The sequence below is a fragment of the Phoca vitulina genome, unplaced genomic scaffold, assembly GCF_004348235.1.
Source record: "Phoca vitulina isolate PV1807 unplaced genomic scaffold, GSC_HSeal_1.0 scaffold36, whole genome shotgun sequence".
NCBI classification, from domain to species: domain Eukaryota; kingdom Metazoa; phylum Chordata; class Mammalia; order Carnivora; family Phocidae; genus Phoca; species Phoca vitulina.
Genome location: NW_022589739.1, coordinates 7,888,185 through 7,904,380, shown reverse-complemented (window position 1 = coordinate 7,904,380; position 16,196 = coordinate 7,888,185). Strand labels below are relative to the sequence as shown.

General features: G+C 41.0%; 1 protein-coding gene across 2 annotated transcripts in view; it reads right to left on the bottom strand.

The window, feature by feature from the left end:
• The window catches only part of DENND5A (DENN domain containing 5A), a 102,415-nt gene extending 88,458 nt beyond the window's left edge, over positions 1–13,957 (bottom strand). For both annotated transcript variants that reach the window (XM_032427393.1, XM_032427394.1), the window contains exon 1: positions 13,818–13,957. In XM_032427393.1, coding sequence (XP_032283284.1) covers positions 13,818–13,926 — 109 coding nt within the window. In that variant the 5' untranslated portion in view covers positions 13,927–13,957. The remainder of the gene's footprint in view (positions 1–13,817) is intronic.
• Between the last annotated feature and the right edge of the window lie 2,239 nt (positions 13,958–16,196).

Below are 16,196 nucleotides of genomic sequence, written 5' to 3'. Positions count from 1 at the left end.
TCCAAAGCACCCCAACCTCAGTTCTTCCCACTCCTCCCCCCCAAAAAAAATGAGCAAGAGGAGAAATTATAAAGAGACAATTCACAATATAAATACAAAGGATTAGCAAATAGCTCTTTTTAAAATATCTTAGTAGTAAGGAAATACAGATTAAAACATAATGACATCAAAAAATGAAAAATTACTAATATTAGCAAAGATGTAGGGAAAGTGTAACCCTCATGTGTTGATAGTGAGAACATAAGATGGTGCAGCCACTGCAGAAAACAGTTTGGCAGTTCTTGGAAAGGTTATACATAAAGTTACCAAATGACCCAGCCATTCCACTCCTGGGTAGATTCCCAAACAGATGTTCAAACAAAACCTTGCACATGAATGTTCAAAGCAGCATTATTCACAGTAGCCGAAAAGTAGAAACAACCCAAATATCTGTAACAGTTGAATGGATAAGCAAAATGTAGTATATCCACACAATGGAATATTATTCAGCCATAAAAAGGAATGAAACTACTAGACTTCATTGTATTGTAAGTATTTATGGTGACAGATGGTAGCTACATTTGCACTTGTGAGCATCACATCATGTATAGAGTTGTCAATCAGTATGTTTTACACCCGAAATTAATGTAACAATGTGTGTCTACTATATACTTCAATAAAGAATAAATAAAAGAATGAAGTACTAATATATGCAACAACTAGGATGAACCTTGAAAACATTAAGTGAAAGAATTCAGACACAAAAGGTCACATATTGCATGATTCCATTTATATGAAATATCCACAATAAGCAAATCCACGAAGATGGAAAGCAGATTTGTAGTTGCCTGGAGCTGGGGGGGAACGGCAATAAGGAGTGACTGTTTAATAAGTACAGGGTTTCCTCTCAGAGTGATGAAAATGTTATCGAACTACACAATAGTGATGGCTGCACAACATTGTGAAATGTACTAAATGACACTGAACTATACATTTTTAAATGGTTAAAAAGGTAAATTTTATGTTATGTATAATATACCATCCCCACCAAACAATACATAGATATATATATATGAAATTAAATAATGGCAAATTAGGGGTGAGCATAAACTGGTAGAGCACTTTTGAGAAGAAATTTATCACTACGTGTGAAATGTGCTTAAAGATTCATTGAATTTGGCTTAATAATGTCTTATCGATATTTACATTAAAGCAAAAATAAGATACTCAAGATCTGTATAAAGTATTACAGTGTAAAATTATTTATAATAAAAAAGTATAAACCACCCAAGTGCCAAATAATCATTAAAATTTTACAGTTCAGGGGCGCCTGGGTGTCTCAGTCATTAAGCGTCTGCCTTCGGCTCAGGTCATGATCCCAGGGTCCTGGGAACAAGCCCCGCATCGGGCTCCCTGCTCAGCAGGAAGCCTGCTTCTCCCTCTCCCACTCCCCCTGCTTGTGTTCCCTCTCTCGCTATCTCTCTCTCTGTCAATAAATAAAATCTTAAAAAAAAAAAATTTTTACAGTTCAAAAAAAAATTTACAGTTTACCCATACTTTGGAATTAAATAACAATTAAAAGCATATCTATGAAAAATATTAAATGGCATGAGACTATTCAAGACATTTTTAATACCATGGAAAAATTACTGACATATAATAATATATTCAAAAGGCAGTATGTACACAATACATTTATGATCCCAATTTATAAATATATACTAGTGTACATATATATTTTCACTGCAAGTATTTTTGAAGCTTTAATATATTTCCTGACAATCAAAATATTCCTACTACACAATTTCCACAAATCAATGAAAAAAAGATAATTAACACAATGGAAATGCGAAGAAAAGACCTGAACAGGTAATGCATAGAAGAAATATACAAATGTACATGAAGCATATGAAAAGATTCTCAGCCTCAAATAATTACATTCAGATTAAAACAAGATATTTTCTTTCTGGCAGATTGGAAACATTTTAGAAAAGCCCTAACATTTTATTACAGATGTAGAGAAACTGGAATCTTAAACACTGTGTTAAGAGTCTAAACTGTTGAGGAGGAAATTTGACAATATTATTAAAACTTAAGATGTGCACTCCTCGGACTCAACAAAGTCTAGTTTTAGCAATTAACCTTACAGAATGACTCCCATAGTATAAAAACATAGGTATAAGGATATCTGAAAAAAGAAAAATTTGAAATATTCCATAGATCTTTATATTTATGTTGGATATTCTTTTTAAGATGTTATTTATAAATATATTACATGTTAGAATTTGAAAGAAATCCTTTTTACTTTAGCTTGTCTGAATGAGTTTCTGCTACCTGTGATTAACTCTTCACTGGGATCAACAAAATTTTAGGAGAATACTTCATGATACTGAGAAATATTCATTATAGAACATTAAGTGAAAAAAATCAAAACACAAAATTTTATATTTCACTTTATCACAGTATGTAGAAGTATACACACATACACCCACACATTAGTAAAAACTGGAAAGAACTGATCTGTGTATACACACATGCATACATACATAAAAATACATTGAGCTGTATACTTAGGATCTGTGTTTAAGTTATATTGCAATAAAAACGTTTAAAAACTAGAAGGAACTACATAAAGACATCAAAATACTAACAGCTTAATTCTGGATAGAAGAATTACGAGTCACTTATTTCTGTACCTTTCCGTAATTTCTAAATTCCCTATAAGAAATGTGTATTTTATAACTCAAAGTTTTATTTTTAGAGAAAAATAACATGATCTTCAAACATGTTTTTTCCAACCCTCAGATTCTATAGTTTATGTACAGGTCCACAGGTGTTTTTGCACATATTAAATGAGCACTGAATTAATCAATGAATAAATCAGAGAGAATATGTTTTTGTTCAGGGTCACACCCAGAGCTAAGCCCTCTGTAGTAAATTTTGCAAGATATAAACTACAAAGCTAGAGAACAGTACTCTTTCCCTCTCCTGAACCCTATATAAGGAACTGATCTTTTCTGAAGTTAATTGATTTATATGCCTGCCTCCTCAAAAGACTATGAGCTCAAGGACAGCAACTGTATCTCACACATCTATGCAAACAAGTGTCCTATCATCAGGTTGGTCTTTTAGTAAGAGAAAAGTGTGGTAGAGGACTTTGGAGACAGGGAAAACAGGCTTCCAATTCTTACTATATGACCTTGGGCACATTATTTAAATTCTCTGCACTTTAGGTCCCTAATGTGCAAAATGGGGATAATGCCATCTCATACCTGCCACTGAAGTGTATTCAATAAACAATAAACACCTATTAATTTAATTATCATCTATTATAACAGGATGAAATGCTACTCTAACCTCACTTTCTTACCTGTGTTCCCTATAACCTACAGTGTCCTTGTCAGTGGGATGGTGAGCTGAGAGTAGCACAAAAGTAGACAGAACAAAGCTAGCTGGTCCTTATGGAGACCGACACAATGACCTTGGCCTCATTAAATGCACCACACTCATAACCAACTGAGCTAAGCAGCTAACAGAGCAAGATCAGCAGACCAACAATCCTCCACAAAACACTAAACATTCTTCTAGAAGATAAAACCACAAATGATTAAATACCACTTTCCACACAATAGAAATGCAGGGGAAAGAATGTGTTTCATACAGATGTGAAAAAGGAGAAGGCTAGGAGAAGAATATTAAGTAACTACTTAGCAAAGAAAGGGATTAAATACTATTTGGACATACAGAAGCTCAGAGGTAGCAAACTGGAATGGCTGTCAGTTCAGCGGGTGATACTCCTAGATATTTGTTTTGGTTTTTTCCCAATAAGAGATCATGATCCTGAGTCAATAGAACTGGTTAAATAAACTAAAACCAGATTCATACTGGGTATTTACCCCAAAGACACAGATGTAGTGAAAAGGGCCATATGCACCCCAATGTTCATAGCAGCAATGTCCGCAATAGCCAAACTGTGGAAAGAGCTGAGATGCCCTTCAACAGATGAATGGATAAAGAAGATGTGGTCCGTACATACAATGGAATATTACTCCGCCATCAGAAAGGATGAATACCCAACTTTTACATCAACGTGGATGGCACTGGAGATTATGCTAAGTGAAATAAAGTCAAGCAGAGAAAGTCAATTATCATATGGTTTCACTTATTTGTGGAACATAAGGAATAGCATGGAGGACATTAGGAGAAGGAAGGGAAAAATGAAGAGCGGGAAATCGGAGGGAGAGATGAACCATGAGAGACTGGACTCTGAGAAACAAACTGAGGGTGTTAGAGGGGAGGGGGGGTGGGGGTATGTGTTAGCCTGGTGATGGGTATTAAGGAGGGCACGTACTGCATGGAACTCTGGGTGTTATACGAAAACAATGAAGCGTGGATGACTACATCAAAAACTAATGACGTACTGTATGGTGACTAGCATAACATAATAAAATAAAATTTAAAAAAAAGAAAAAAAACAGATTCATTAAAAAAATAAAAAGGCAGGTTCATCTGAACTATTATAAAATTTAGTTTTATAGGGGCGCCTGGGTGGTTCAGTGGGTTGAGCGTCCGACTCTTGATTTCAGTTCAGGTCATGACCTCAGGGTCATGGGATGGAGCCCCACATAGGGCTCTGTGCTCAACACGGAGTCTGCTGGAGGTTATCTCCCTCTCCCTCTGCTCCTCCCTTGCTCATATGCTCTCTCTATAAAATAAATATTTTTAAAAATTTAGTTTTATAAATTAAAAATTATAAAACAATTGGAATGCAGTACAGAACACCTCTTCCATCACCATCTTACCTCTAAATCTGACTTTGGCCCTCAACTTTTTGAGTATGGGAAAACAATCAATGCTATTCCTCTCTTCTACAGACCTCCACATTTCATCACTTATTCAGCACTTAGAAAAGTTGTGGAAGCTTGGCTTAAATTCTAAAGGTTAAGTCCTGTGCTTTATATCAGAAACAAAACAAAACAAAACATGATTATATACAATTCTTTGAAAATCTGAATAGACAGCCTCTATCATCTCATAATTAATAGAACAAATCTTTATCAGCAACTACTATGTAAAGCACTGTCTTTTAGCAAAGCTAAGAAATTTGTCTAGCTAACTCTGGGAAACAGGAATTTATAACATAACTTTGTAATGTTTTAATTTTTATAATGACCTACAGTTTTTATCATCAGTAAAAGAAAAATTAAGAAAAATTTTAATGGTCATTGTCAAATAAACACTCTGGGAAAAACAAGAAAAGGGACACCTAACTTACATAAAATAAAATCTCTAATTTTCCTCAACAATATAACAATAATCAATACCTATCTTCATAACTAGGCTAAAACAGTGTCAGAAGGCTATCATTCTAAAACTACAGGGGTGACTGGTGGCTTAGTCGGTTAAGCGTCTGCCTTCAGCTTGGGTCATGATCCCAGGGTCCTGAGATCGAGCCCCCGGCATCATGCTCCCTGCTCAGAGAGCCTGCTTCTCCCTCTCCCTCTGCTGCTCCCCAGCTTGTGCTCTCTCTCTCTCTGTCAAATAAATAAATAAAATCTTTAAAAAATAATAAAAATAAAATAAATAAATAAATAAAACTGCAAAACCAAAGAAAGAAAAGGACATCAGCTGATAACACAACTGAGAAAAGAACCAAGTCCTTTGACATTCCTGTGGAAAGTAATTCTAATGTCTAATAAAAATGCATGTAGGGGCGCCTGGGTGGCTCAGTCATTAAGCGTCTGCCTTCGGCTCAGGTCATGATCCCAGAGTCCTGGGATGGAGCCCCGCATCGGGCTCCCTGCTCAGCGGGAATCCTGCTTCTCCCTCTCACACTCCCTCTGCTTGTGTTCCTGCTCTCGCTATCTCTCTCTGTCAAATAAATAAAATCTTTTTAAATAAATAAATATGCATGTAATTTGTTGTAAACTGGTTTTATCCATTACAAATTGTGGCTTATGATTATCATTTCTAAATCATTTCCTCCTCTGCCTGCTTTTAAAAATCCCGGAAGTTTCTTTGTTGCTTCCCATAATATTTTTTCGTTATACAGAATATGGTAAACCAGAAGTTACAGCCAGCCCCCAAACTACAACCACAAAATATGCAAACTACAGCCTACGCTGAGGGATTTCTGAGGTTAACAGACACAAACCCTTTTTTTTTTTTTTCAAAGAAAACAAACCTCAGACAAAAAAGCATTAAACATCCTGAAACAGCCACACCAAAAAGGGAGCTTCTTAGAAACAAAGCCCTAGTAACTATTTGCTCTAAGAAAGACATTTCCAGAACTGATAAGAGTGGGGTAGACAGGAAAATACATATATAAAATAACAACCAGCCTTAACTACAATTCAGACCATGAGTGACCTGGTTCCTCTCCCAACAGAGCTCCCCTACTGCAATGTGGGTTGGGGACTGAACTAAAAAGGTCACACCAGGGCGCCTGGGTGGCTCAGTCGTTAAGCGTCTGCCTTCGGCTCAGGTCATGATCCCAGGGTCCTGGGATCGAGTCCCACATCGGGCTCCCTGCTCGGCAGGAAGCCTGCTTCTCGCTCTCCCACTCCCCCTGCTTGTGTTCCTGCTCTCGCTATCTCTCTCTCTGTCAAATAAATAAAATCTTTAAAAAAAAAAAAAAAGGTCACACCATAGCTCTGCTATTCAATGATTAAGCCATTGCTTCAGTTTTCCCAAATCTATAACTAAAAACAATAATCTCATCAATGGTGTGACAGCAGGCAGAAGATAGACAGTTCTTTCCAATTTGCCAGGTGGCAATGGACAAAAAATTATATTTCAAGTAGGGCTGAAAAAATTTTAAAACTCTTTAAAAGTACACTGCAAAACTATAAAGTCACAAATATTAATCATTACCATCAGTCAAAAGTGATGGAAAGATTATCTCTCATTTCTAGCTCTGACTCTTTAAATATTCTGTGACCAATATTAACGAACACACACTCATATTATGTTTTGCCAACTAGGAATAGTTTAGAAGCCAAGGAATCCCACACTCACAGAGGAATGAAGCTTAACAAAAGGAACCTCCATAAACCTTCTTCTCCCTGCTTAGGACTCTCAGCACTCCATGAAAACTCTATTTTAGACTAACCCAGCTAGTTCCACCTATACAGTAGATCACAGACGGCCTAGCAAAATTCTGACTTGACTTACCCATCACACTAATGAACAAAAAAATATTACTAACCTGACTACCTTTAACAGGAAACTATGACAGATCCCAAGTATAAAATATTATACTTAAGGTCTCAGATATTAGACCTTAGTATAACATCTGAGAAACCTGATGATCTAAACTATACCTGTTCCCATCTTACTTCCTGGAGTCGTATCTGATCCTCTAGGAGCATACTGAAAATAGCTTGAGAGCTGGCACATGCTCTCATTTTCCACCATGACAGGACTCTGTCACTCATAAACCCAGTCCAGGGGTTCCATATACTCCAAACTAAAATCAGTTACCACAGGACATCTGGAACACAGACATTTGTCCATTATCTGCCTCACTTAGTAACCTTTGAAACTAAATCTAAAAATCTGGCAATGATAGCCTATGTGTAATCACTGAATTCCCTAAGTCACCGATTTCTAAAAAGTTAAGTCTTTCTCCCTTTCACTGGATCCTATGCCATATCCAGCAGGTTCCCTCATGCACACCTAGGTTCCTGAGAGACCGCTAAGACCCCTTGACAGTAATTCATATCCAGGGATGGCAGAGGAATTGAGGAGCCAAGCCAAGTCCAAGAATGCCATCCACCAGAGTTAGCCAGAAAACAAGCTTATAAAAGGATATAGAACTGGAAACGGGCTTGCCAAAGGACACCTTAGGCAAAAAAAAAAAAACAAAAACTGTTTCTAATCTAGGAGGGAAGGAAGGGCAGAGCAGAGTCTTAAGAGAATTTGGTTTAAGCACCAAACACTGTGATTTAGGATTTCCTCCTAAGAAGAGAGGAGCAAGGCTCCAGTGCCATTCAAGTAAATCCACTTACCTTCAATGTGATCTTCCCTACCTGAGGGAGTACAAAGTGGGGTTCTCTCATGTTTAAGAATATACAGTCTCTCCAATTAAATTTAGCATGTAATTAAAAAAATTTTTTTATTTTTTTAAGTAGGCTCCATAACCAATGTGGGGCTTGAATTCATGACCCCAAGATGGAGAGTTGCATGCTCTATCCACTGAGCCAACCAGGCGCCCCAGCATGTACTTTTAACTGCCTTGGACTGCTCTGTTTTCTGTGTGTTGATCTCTTCTCTTGACTTCTCCTCTGCTCAACTTTAAAACAGGAAATATGTGACCTAACTTAGGAAATCTTCCCCTGATACAGCAACCTTGACCTCTGGAAGTTATCACAGACGCTTGAGGTAAGCTACCAGGATTTGAGTTTTGCTTCAGCTAGGAGTCTAGGATTCAGAGCAGAGATGCCTTTATACAATGACCATGAGAGAACCTGCATAAAATTGAAAGACTAGCAGAGGAAAATAAAAATAAAATAAAAATTATCTCATACTGACTCCCTGTTTGAAACTGGCTCATCAAGCTTTTTATAGCCACTTCATCTCTGGAAAGAGATAGCCTCTTTTTTTTCTTTTATATAAGATATCCTTAGCCATCAGGGATATGAAAATCAAAACCACAATGATACATATTCACACCCACTAGGATGCCTATAATCAAAAATAAAGTTAATAAGCGTTAGTGAGGACATGGAGAAAGTGGAACCTTCCTTCATACACTGCTAGTGGGAATGTAAACTGGTATAGTTGTACTGGAAAACAGTCTGGCAATTTCTCAAAAGGTTAAACACAGTTGCCATATGACCCAGCAATTCCACTCCTAGGTATATGCCCAAGAGAAATGCAAAGATATCTCCACACAAAAACATGTACAGGGGCGCCTGGGTGGCTCAGTCGGTTAAGCGTCTGCCTTCAGCTCGGGTCGTGATCCCAAGGTCCTGGGATCGAGCCCCACATCAGGCTCCCTGCTCAGTGGGAAGCCTGCTTCTCCCTCTCCCTCTGCCGCCCCCCTGCTTGTGCTCTCTCACTCTCTCTCTCAAATAAATAAAATCTTAAAAAAAAAACAACCATGTACACAATGTTCACAGCAGCATTATTCATAGTAATCAAAAAGTATAAACAAGGGCGCCTGGGTGGCTCAGTCGTTAAGCATCTGCCTTCGGCTCGGGTCATGATCCCAGGGTCCTGGGATCGAGCCCCGCGTCGGGCTCCCTGCTCGGTGGAGAGACTGCTTCTCCCTCTCCCCCTGCTTGTGTTTCCTCTCTCGCTGTGTCTCTGTCAAATAAATAAATAAAATCTTAAAAAAAGAAAAAAAAAGTATAAACAACCCAATGTCTATCAATTGATGGATAAATAAAATGTGGTATAGTCCTACAACAGAATACTATTCAGCCATAAAAAGAAATAACATACTGATAAATGCTTTAACATGGATGAACCTTGAAAATGTGCTAAATGAAAAAAGCCAGTCACAAAGACCCTATAGGACTCCATTTTATGAAATGTCCAGAACAAGCAAATCTATAGAGATCAAAAGCAGATTAGTGGTTGCCTAGGGCTGAGGAGAGTTACAGAGTTGGAAGGAAATGGGGAGTGACTGTTAATGGGTATGGGTCTTGGGCAGGGGGGTAATGAATATATTCTAAAATCGACTATACTGATGATTGTACAACTCTGTAAGTATACTAAAAACCACTAAACTGTACACTTTAAATATGTGAATTATATGGTATATGAATTTCATCACAATGAAGTTGTCTATATATAGGTATATATAAGAAAGAGAACATACACATACAAGTGATAAAATAAATGGAGCAGAATGTTAATCAGTGAATCTGGAAAAAGGATGTACTGAAGTTCTTTGTACTATTCATGTCAATGTTCAGTGTGAAATTATATGAAATGAAAAAGCTAAAAAAAATAAGATATCCCTCATGAAAATCACACATAGTATTCTTCTTTAACATGAAACAGAAACCTGCACCAGAAGAACTGCCATAATGTCTGCTCCTGCCCCTGCCAAACAAATATTTTACTTGTCCCCTCTACTCAATGGATTACTGCAAAGCATCACTCCAATAGCAGAAAAGAAGAATGACATATAAGGGAGAAAAATATTCTCCAACCTTCTCATGGCCTCAGTTTCTTCATCTGTAAAATCAGAAGTTTATATAATCTCTTGAACCATGCTTCCACATTTGATATGCCATGAATTTTAGGTTCTAAATTCACTGCTCAATATGGTTAAGGAGGAATATGATCTCACCAGTCCTCTGACTTTCCTAGTCAGTAAGCATTTTTTCTCTCTTCTAACTGATATTAAGAGATGATTTCAGTATATTCTCAGTATTCTAAATAGACTCATACAGTACACTGGCCAGTCTCCTATCTATGGCCCCAAGCCCTTCTCTTCAATTCTTGGCAAGGCCCTCTGCTCAGAACCTGGGAAAACGGGAGTAGTGGATGCATGAACCAAGAATACATCTCAATGCTAGGTGCAGGTCAGTTCAGAGGAACTTAAAAAGATTCCAAAGTAAGAAATAGGTCACAAGTATTCTGGAACCTTAATTCTCAGGCAGAGACAGGGAAAGTTAAACTCAGGAATCCCATCTCACAGTAAGCCTTCTCCTGCAGTCACTGGTGGCGACCACAAGAAGAAAAAGGGTAAACTAAGACACCCAGGACATCCATGCATCAAAGGGGTGAAGAGGGACTGGACTCTACTACCATCTGCCTCCCCACTTAGGATGAGCCAACAGGAATGGAAAACATAAATCAAAGGCAATTCTTACAGATTTGCTTCTCTCTCTGACAAGCTCAAAACGCTAACAAGCAGACACTATTTCCTAAAGTTGGCTAAACTTATAATTCATTCATTGATCACCTCCCCCTCCAACCCATAATACTTCAACTAACCAGAAAACAATTTTCATACCTTCCTCAGTTCCTTGCACAACAAATAAGCATATGACTTGCCTAAATACTTAAGTCTGAAAGAAAGGGGAAGTGGCAGGGAGTGAATCCTATACAATCCAGTGATTTGAGTTTATATTCAACACAGCAAGCTCTATGCTTATTGTTGCAACATGAGAATGAATCTTAATCCTTCTCCACAAAACTAGAAGGAACAAATAAGTGTCTTTGATTTGCCTGTTCTGGATTCCCTTTGTAAGAGTATAGAAATTATCTGAAGTATAGAACTTAATTTGCATAGAGAGAACTTAGACTCCTCAGTACCTCCCTAAAGACCTGGGTGCAATTCACAATTTCTTATAGTTTCACTTACTATGACATCATCAGTTTGAGAGCTATAAGGCCAGCTATGGAGAGAAAATGCACCCTGGAGAGTCTCAAGACTGACCTGCATAAAGCTATTTGTATTCTGTTTTTATTTTATTCAGATTCCCCCTGGGTAGTCCAGATTCCCCTACCAACTCACCAGAAATGAAATGAAGGCAAAAAAGAAACCCTTCAATCAGAGCCCATTCGAACAAAGGCCACCTACTGAATAAATGGTCTTGGCATTCCACTACTGCAACCACATTTAAAAAGACAGAAAAAATACTCTTTCTTCACACATTTTATACAATTGATTCCCCCTTTCTCTATTCTCCCAATAAGCTTTCACAGGGATATAATTTTAGCTTGCTGAAAAAACAGATAATTAACAGATATTCACTAAAAGAAAAGTAAGATTTTTGAGTGTCTACTTGATGAAATGCTTTTTACTTACATTTCCTTTTTTATAGATGAAGATCCCAGCAGAGTTATCAAACTTGCCCCATAGTCACAGAGATAGCCAACATATTGCAGAGGGTAATATTTAACTGCAAAACCCATGATGTTTAACTGCAAAACCCATGCTCTCACTAACACATCACTTCCCAGCTTCATTCTTATGCTTTACCATTTGCAAACCATTCTCTTTATTTTCTAAAATCAAATTTCTTTTTTTTAAGATTTTATTTATTTGTCAGAGAAAGAGAGACTACAGGCAGGGGGAGTGGCAGGCAGAGGGAGAAGCAGGCTCCCCGCTGAGCAAGGAGCCCGATGTGGGACTTGATCCCAGGACCTTGGGATCATGATCTGAGCCAAAGGCAGACGCTTAACCGACTGAGCCACCCAGGCATCCCTAAAATCAAATTTCTATATAATTTAGTAGACACTCAAAAGCACAGCATAAAAAAAAAAAAAAAAAAAAACTTGTGTATTCCACCACTTTAAAGTTTCTTTTACTGGGGAGAACTGTGTTATTTTTAGTCCTTCTCAACATGTTAATGTTTTCTGAAGACCCAACCAGGCAATGTGATGCAGTTTAGTGTAAGAGAAGAGCACTGAACCAAAAGTCAGGCAATTAACTAACAGAATGTAGGCCCTACTGTCCTTCCTGGGGCTCATTTTCCTCTCTGAGGTCTCTTCCAGCTCCAACATTATGAACCGAATTCCAACAACTACATCACAAAGTCACAAATTTAATAAATATGAAACATAGATGAAAAACTAACATCTGTATTATAAGAATTTGAAGACCTAAAAAAGTGATCTTGAAACAATAATGTTGCCCCAACAAAAGGCCTAGTATTAAGAGCATTACTGCTTCATGATTTTTTTTCTCCATCTAGTATTAATTTGAGAAAAGTGTATTTGTTCTGACCTTGTTAAAGGTCACCAATTTATCGTGTTTTTTAAAAGATGGTCTACTGTTGTCATTTGAAGTATGCACCTAAATTTTTTTTCATAAGAAACATTGGAATTTCTCCGGTGACAAAAAACAAAAAACAAAAAAAAAAAAACCCTGTCCTATTATCTCCGAAGCAAGGTAAAATTAGTCAATAGCATAATCACTTTCAGGAAACTTTGGTGAATACATCATGACAAAACACTGGAAAGGAAGATCCCTCATCAAATCAGGATGATATAACAAACCTCCACGCACATGAAACCTGCAAACTGGACACTCCAGACAAAAACTTTTTCAAAACTGTTGCAATTCAAAGGCTCCAATGACAGTGCAGTGGAATTCATGGGGATTTTACAATTATGACATTCTTCTTCAATTCTTGTCAATTTGATCTGGGCCCCATCTTCACTTTCCTACCACATCCCCTTTGAAAGATGACTTGAGAAGCATCACTACCCAACCAAGAATCTCCCCTTTCACTCACGAATGAAGCTGGTCTCCTAACAGCCACCAATTACTTTTCATAAAAAGAGGCATGGCCCCGTGGTACAGGCCCTTTCTGGAACTAAGAGAGTTCTCACCCTTCTTGTTGTGGCTCAAGTTCACTTTATTACTTCATGTCCTATGAAACCAGGGGGCCCAGCCCAGGGCTGAGTTAGAACGGTTTTGAGGAACTGGCTTCTTGGGAAGAGGCCAGAAAAACTCACAAGTTTCTGTTTTGCTCTCCTTGTTTTTTTTTTTTTTTTTAAAGTCTGGGTGGAACTTACTTTCAACTGAGATGTGGAATACCTTCTTCCCTCCCTAGCGGGTGTTCGACAACAGGCTTACCTTCATCTTGTACTAAGTCACCAGACAGAACCCACAACGCTTCCCCCTCCTCCTGGTCCCCTACTACAGGACCACAGCGCAGAGGGGCGTAGGGGCCGTTCGGACCCCTCCCGACTCAGAACCCCTCATCCCGCTTCCCCACCTCCAGCCCGACGCCCCCTTCCCGGGCGCCACCCGTGGGTCCTGCGCATCGGCCCTCGCCCAGCTCCCGGGACAAAGCGGGGAGGTTTCCTCAAGGGTCCCCGGCCGCAACGGGCGCGGGGAAGCAGCCCCGGGCTCCGCGCGCACTCACCCGACAGCTCGTCCGGCTCCAGCCCGGTCTCGGTGTCCAGCCCGCAGATGACAAAGTAGTCGGCGAAACGACTGGGCGCCGAGCCCCCTCCGCCGCCGCCGCCGCTCATGGCGCCGGGGCCGAGCCGGGCCGGGCCGTGCGGAGCGCGGAGCCCCCGCACCAGGGCGCCCGCCCGCCCTCAGGCCGCCCCTCCCGCCGCCGCCGCCGCTACCGCGGCTCGGGCCGCCGCCCCCGGCCCTGGCCCGGTCCCCGCGGCCGCCGCGGCTGCCGTGACGGGGCAGGGGGGCACCGGGCCGCCCCGCGCCGCATCCTGGACGCCTTCCTCTCCGCGCCGCCGCCGCCGCCAGCCGAGAGCGCCGCGACCCGAGCGAGCCTGGAGAAGGGCGGAATGCGCGGAGGAGAGCCCCCACCGCGACCCCCTCCCGCCGCGCCTGCGCAGGCGCCGTCGGGGAGGGGGCGGGCGCCTGGCGGAAAGGATGACGTGATGCTCTTCGGGCCCGAAGGGCCGCAGCTTCCCAGGCGGCCGCCGCAACGCGGCCGGCCACTGCCTGGTCACCCGCAACCGCCACCCCCTCGAGGCTGCGACTCCTTTTGAGAGGATAAGAAGGTGAGGGATGAGTGGGCGCATGCCGCAGAGCTGAGACCCTGGTCCATGTTCTGTCCCCCCACCTACTGCTCACACTGGAGGTCCCGACGTCTCCTTAACGCGGCCCTGTCACAGGGATGGGGTCGCAGGACTGAGCTCGGCAGCCCACCTCGTCCCATCTCCAGGCTAGACCTAGACCCCAGATAGCTCTTTCCCTCAGCCCCTGCACCTTGGCTTCCGTGCCCTGCCCTTTCCTCAGGAGAGCTGAAGATGCCCCCTTTTTTGGCGGAGGTGGATCAGCCAGTCCCATATTTACCTTTTTTTACAAATGGGGAAATAAGGCTTAGAAAGAAACAAGGACTATATAGACTCTAAGAGACAAAACCCGGACAAGAATCCTGGGCTCCTCCTGGTCAGCTCCCAGCTCCCTCACCCACCACCCCAGGTAGGCCTTTTCCCATGCACCAGACTGTCCCCTTTTCTCTCCTGGAGCCTCCAGAGGCTCAGGCCACTTAGGAGCGCCCCTTCCACTTATGAGAATTTTCAGATCCATCTCTGAGCCGGTCCTCCTGAGAGAAAGTGGAGAAACTTGCCTCCTAGCCCTTGTCTTGGGACCCTCTGATTTGGTTTCACACAGAAGATAGGCAGGAAACTGGAGATCAGAAGCCAGGAAGGCAATATAGTATGATGGTTACTATCATGGGCTCTAGAAACAGAATGCTCAGATTTGAATCTTGACTTTGTCATTTACTATGCGACCTTAGGCACTCTCCAGGTGCCAGCAGTCATATTTTTGTGAAGATTACATAAGATAAATGTGCAAACTGGTAAAATGGTCATAATAGTGCCTGGAACATAGATGGCATACCATATTATTATAAATAATAATATATTTTTTTTAATTTTTATTCCAGCAAGAGGTTTGCTTTGGCAGGCTGCCACTAAGGACTCTGGAAAGCAGCTGGTTTCCCCAAGGGCCAACCATGGGTTTTCTCCTGGGTTCTCTCCTGGGTACTTCTCTCAAGCATTGGTTCCCTTGGGGAGGGTGGCCTGGAGGTCACAGCCAACATCACTGGGAACCATAGCACCTGCCCCTCCCTGTATGTAACCTGCCTGAACTGATGGGACAAAAAGGAGAGGAGAAGAGGCACTGGGTGGCTCAGTTGGTTAAGCATCCGACTATTGATCTCAGCTCAGGTCTTGATCTCAGTGCAGGTCTTGATCTCAGGATCGTGAGTTTAAGCTCTGCATTGGGCTAAAAAAAAAAAAAAAAGTGGGGAGGAGAAGGTAGCTTCACAAAGCCTATTCAGGATGATGCCCCACTCCATCCTATGTTGGGGACACAGAGGCAGTAGAGGGGCTCAGAGAGCTAAATAATTATACAGCATCTGGGGCATCTCCCCAGGTTGGGAGATGGTCAGGGAATGCTTCCAGAAGACGGTATAATCCAACGTGAGTTCCAAAGGATCAAAGAAATTCCTCAAATAAAAAGGGAGGGAAAAAAAAGATGTTTCAGAAAGCATGGGCGACAACTGGGAGTGACAGATTAAAATGGTACATTCAGGCAACAGCAAGTAATTCATTTCAATGTGAAATGGAGAATTAAAAGGGGATGAAACCAGGGAAAGAGGAGAGGGACAGAGCAGGAAAGGCTTCATATGCCAGGCCAGAGAATTTATCCTGTAGAGTATGTGTCAGGAGTGGTAACTTAGAGGAATTTGAGCTGGGGAATGATATGATCTGACCGACATCTTAAAATGACCACTGGGGGTGATATGGAAGAAGAGACTTGA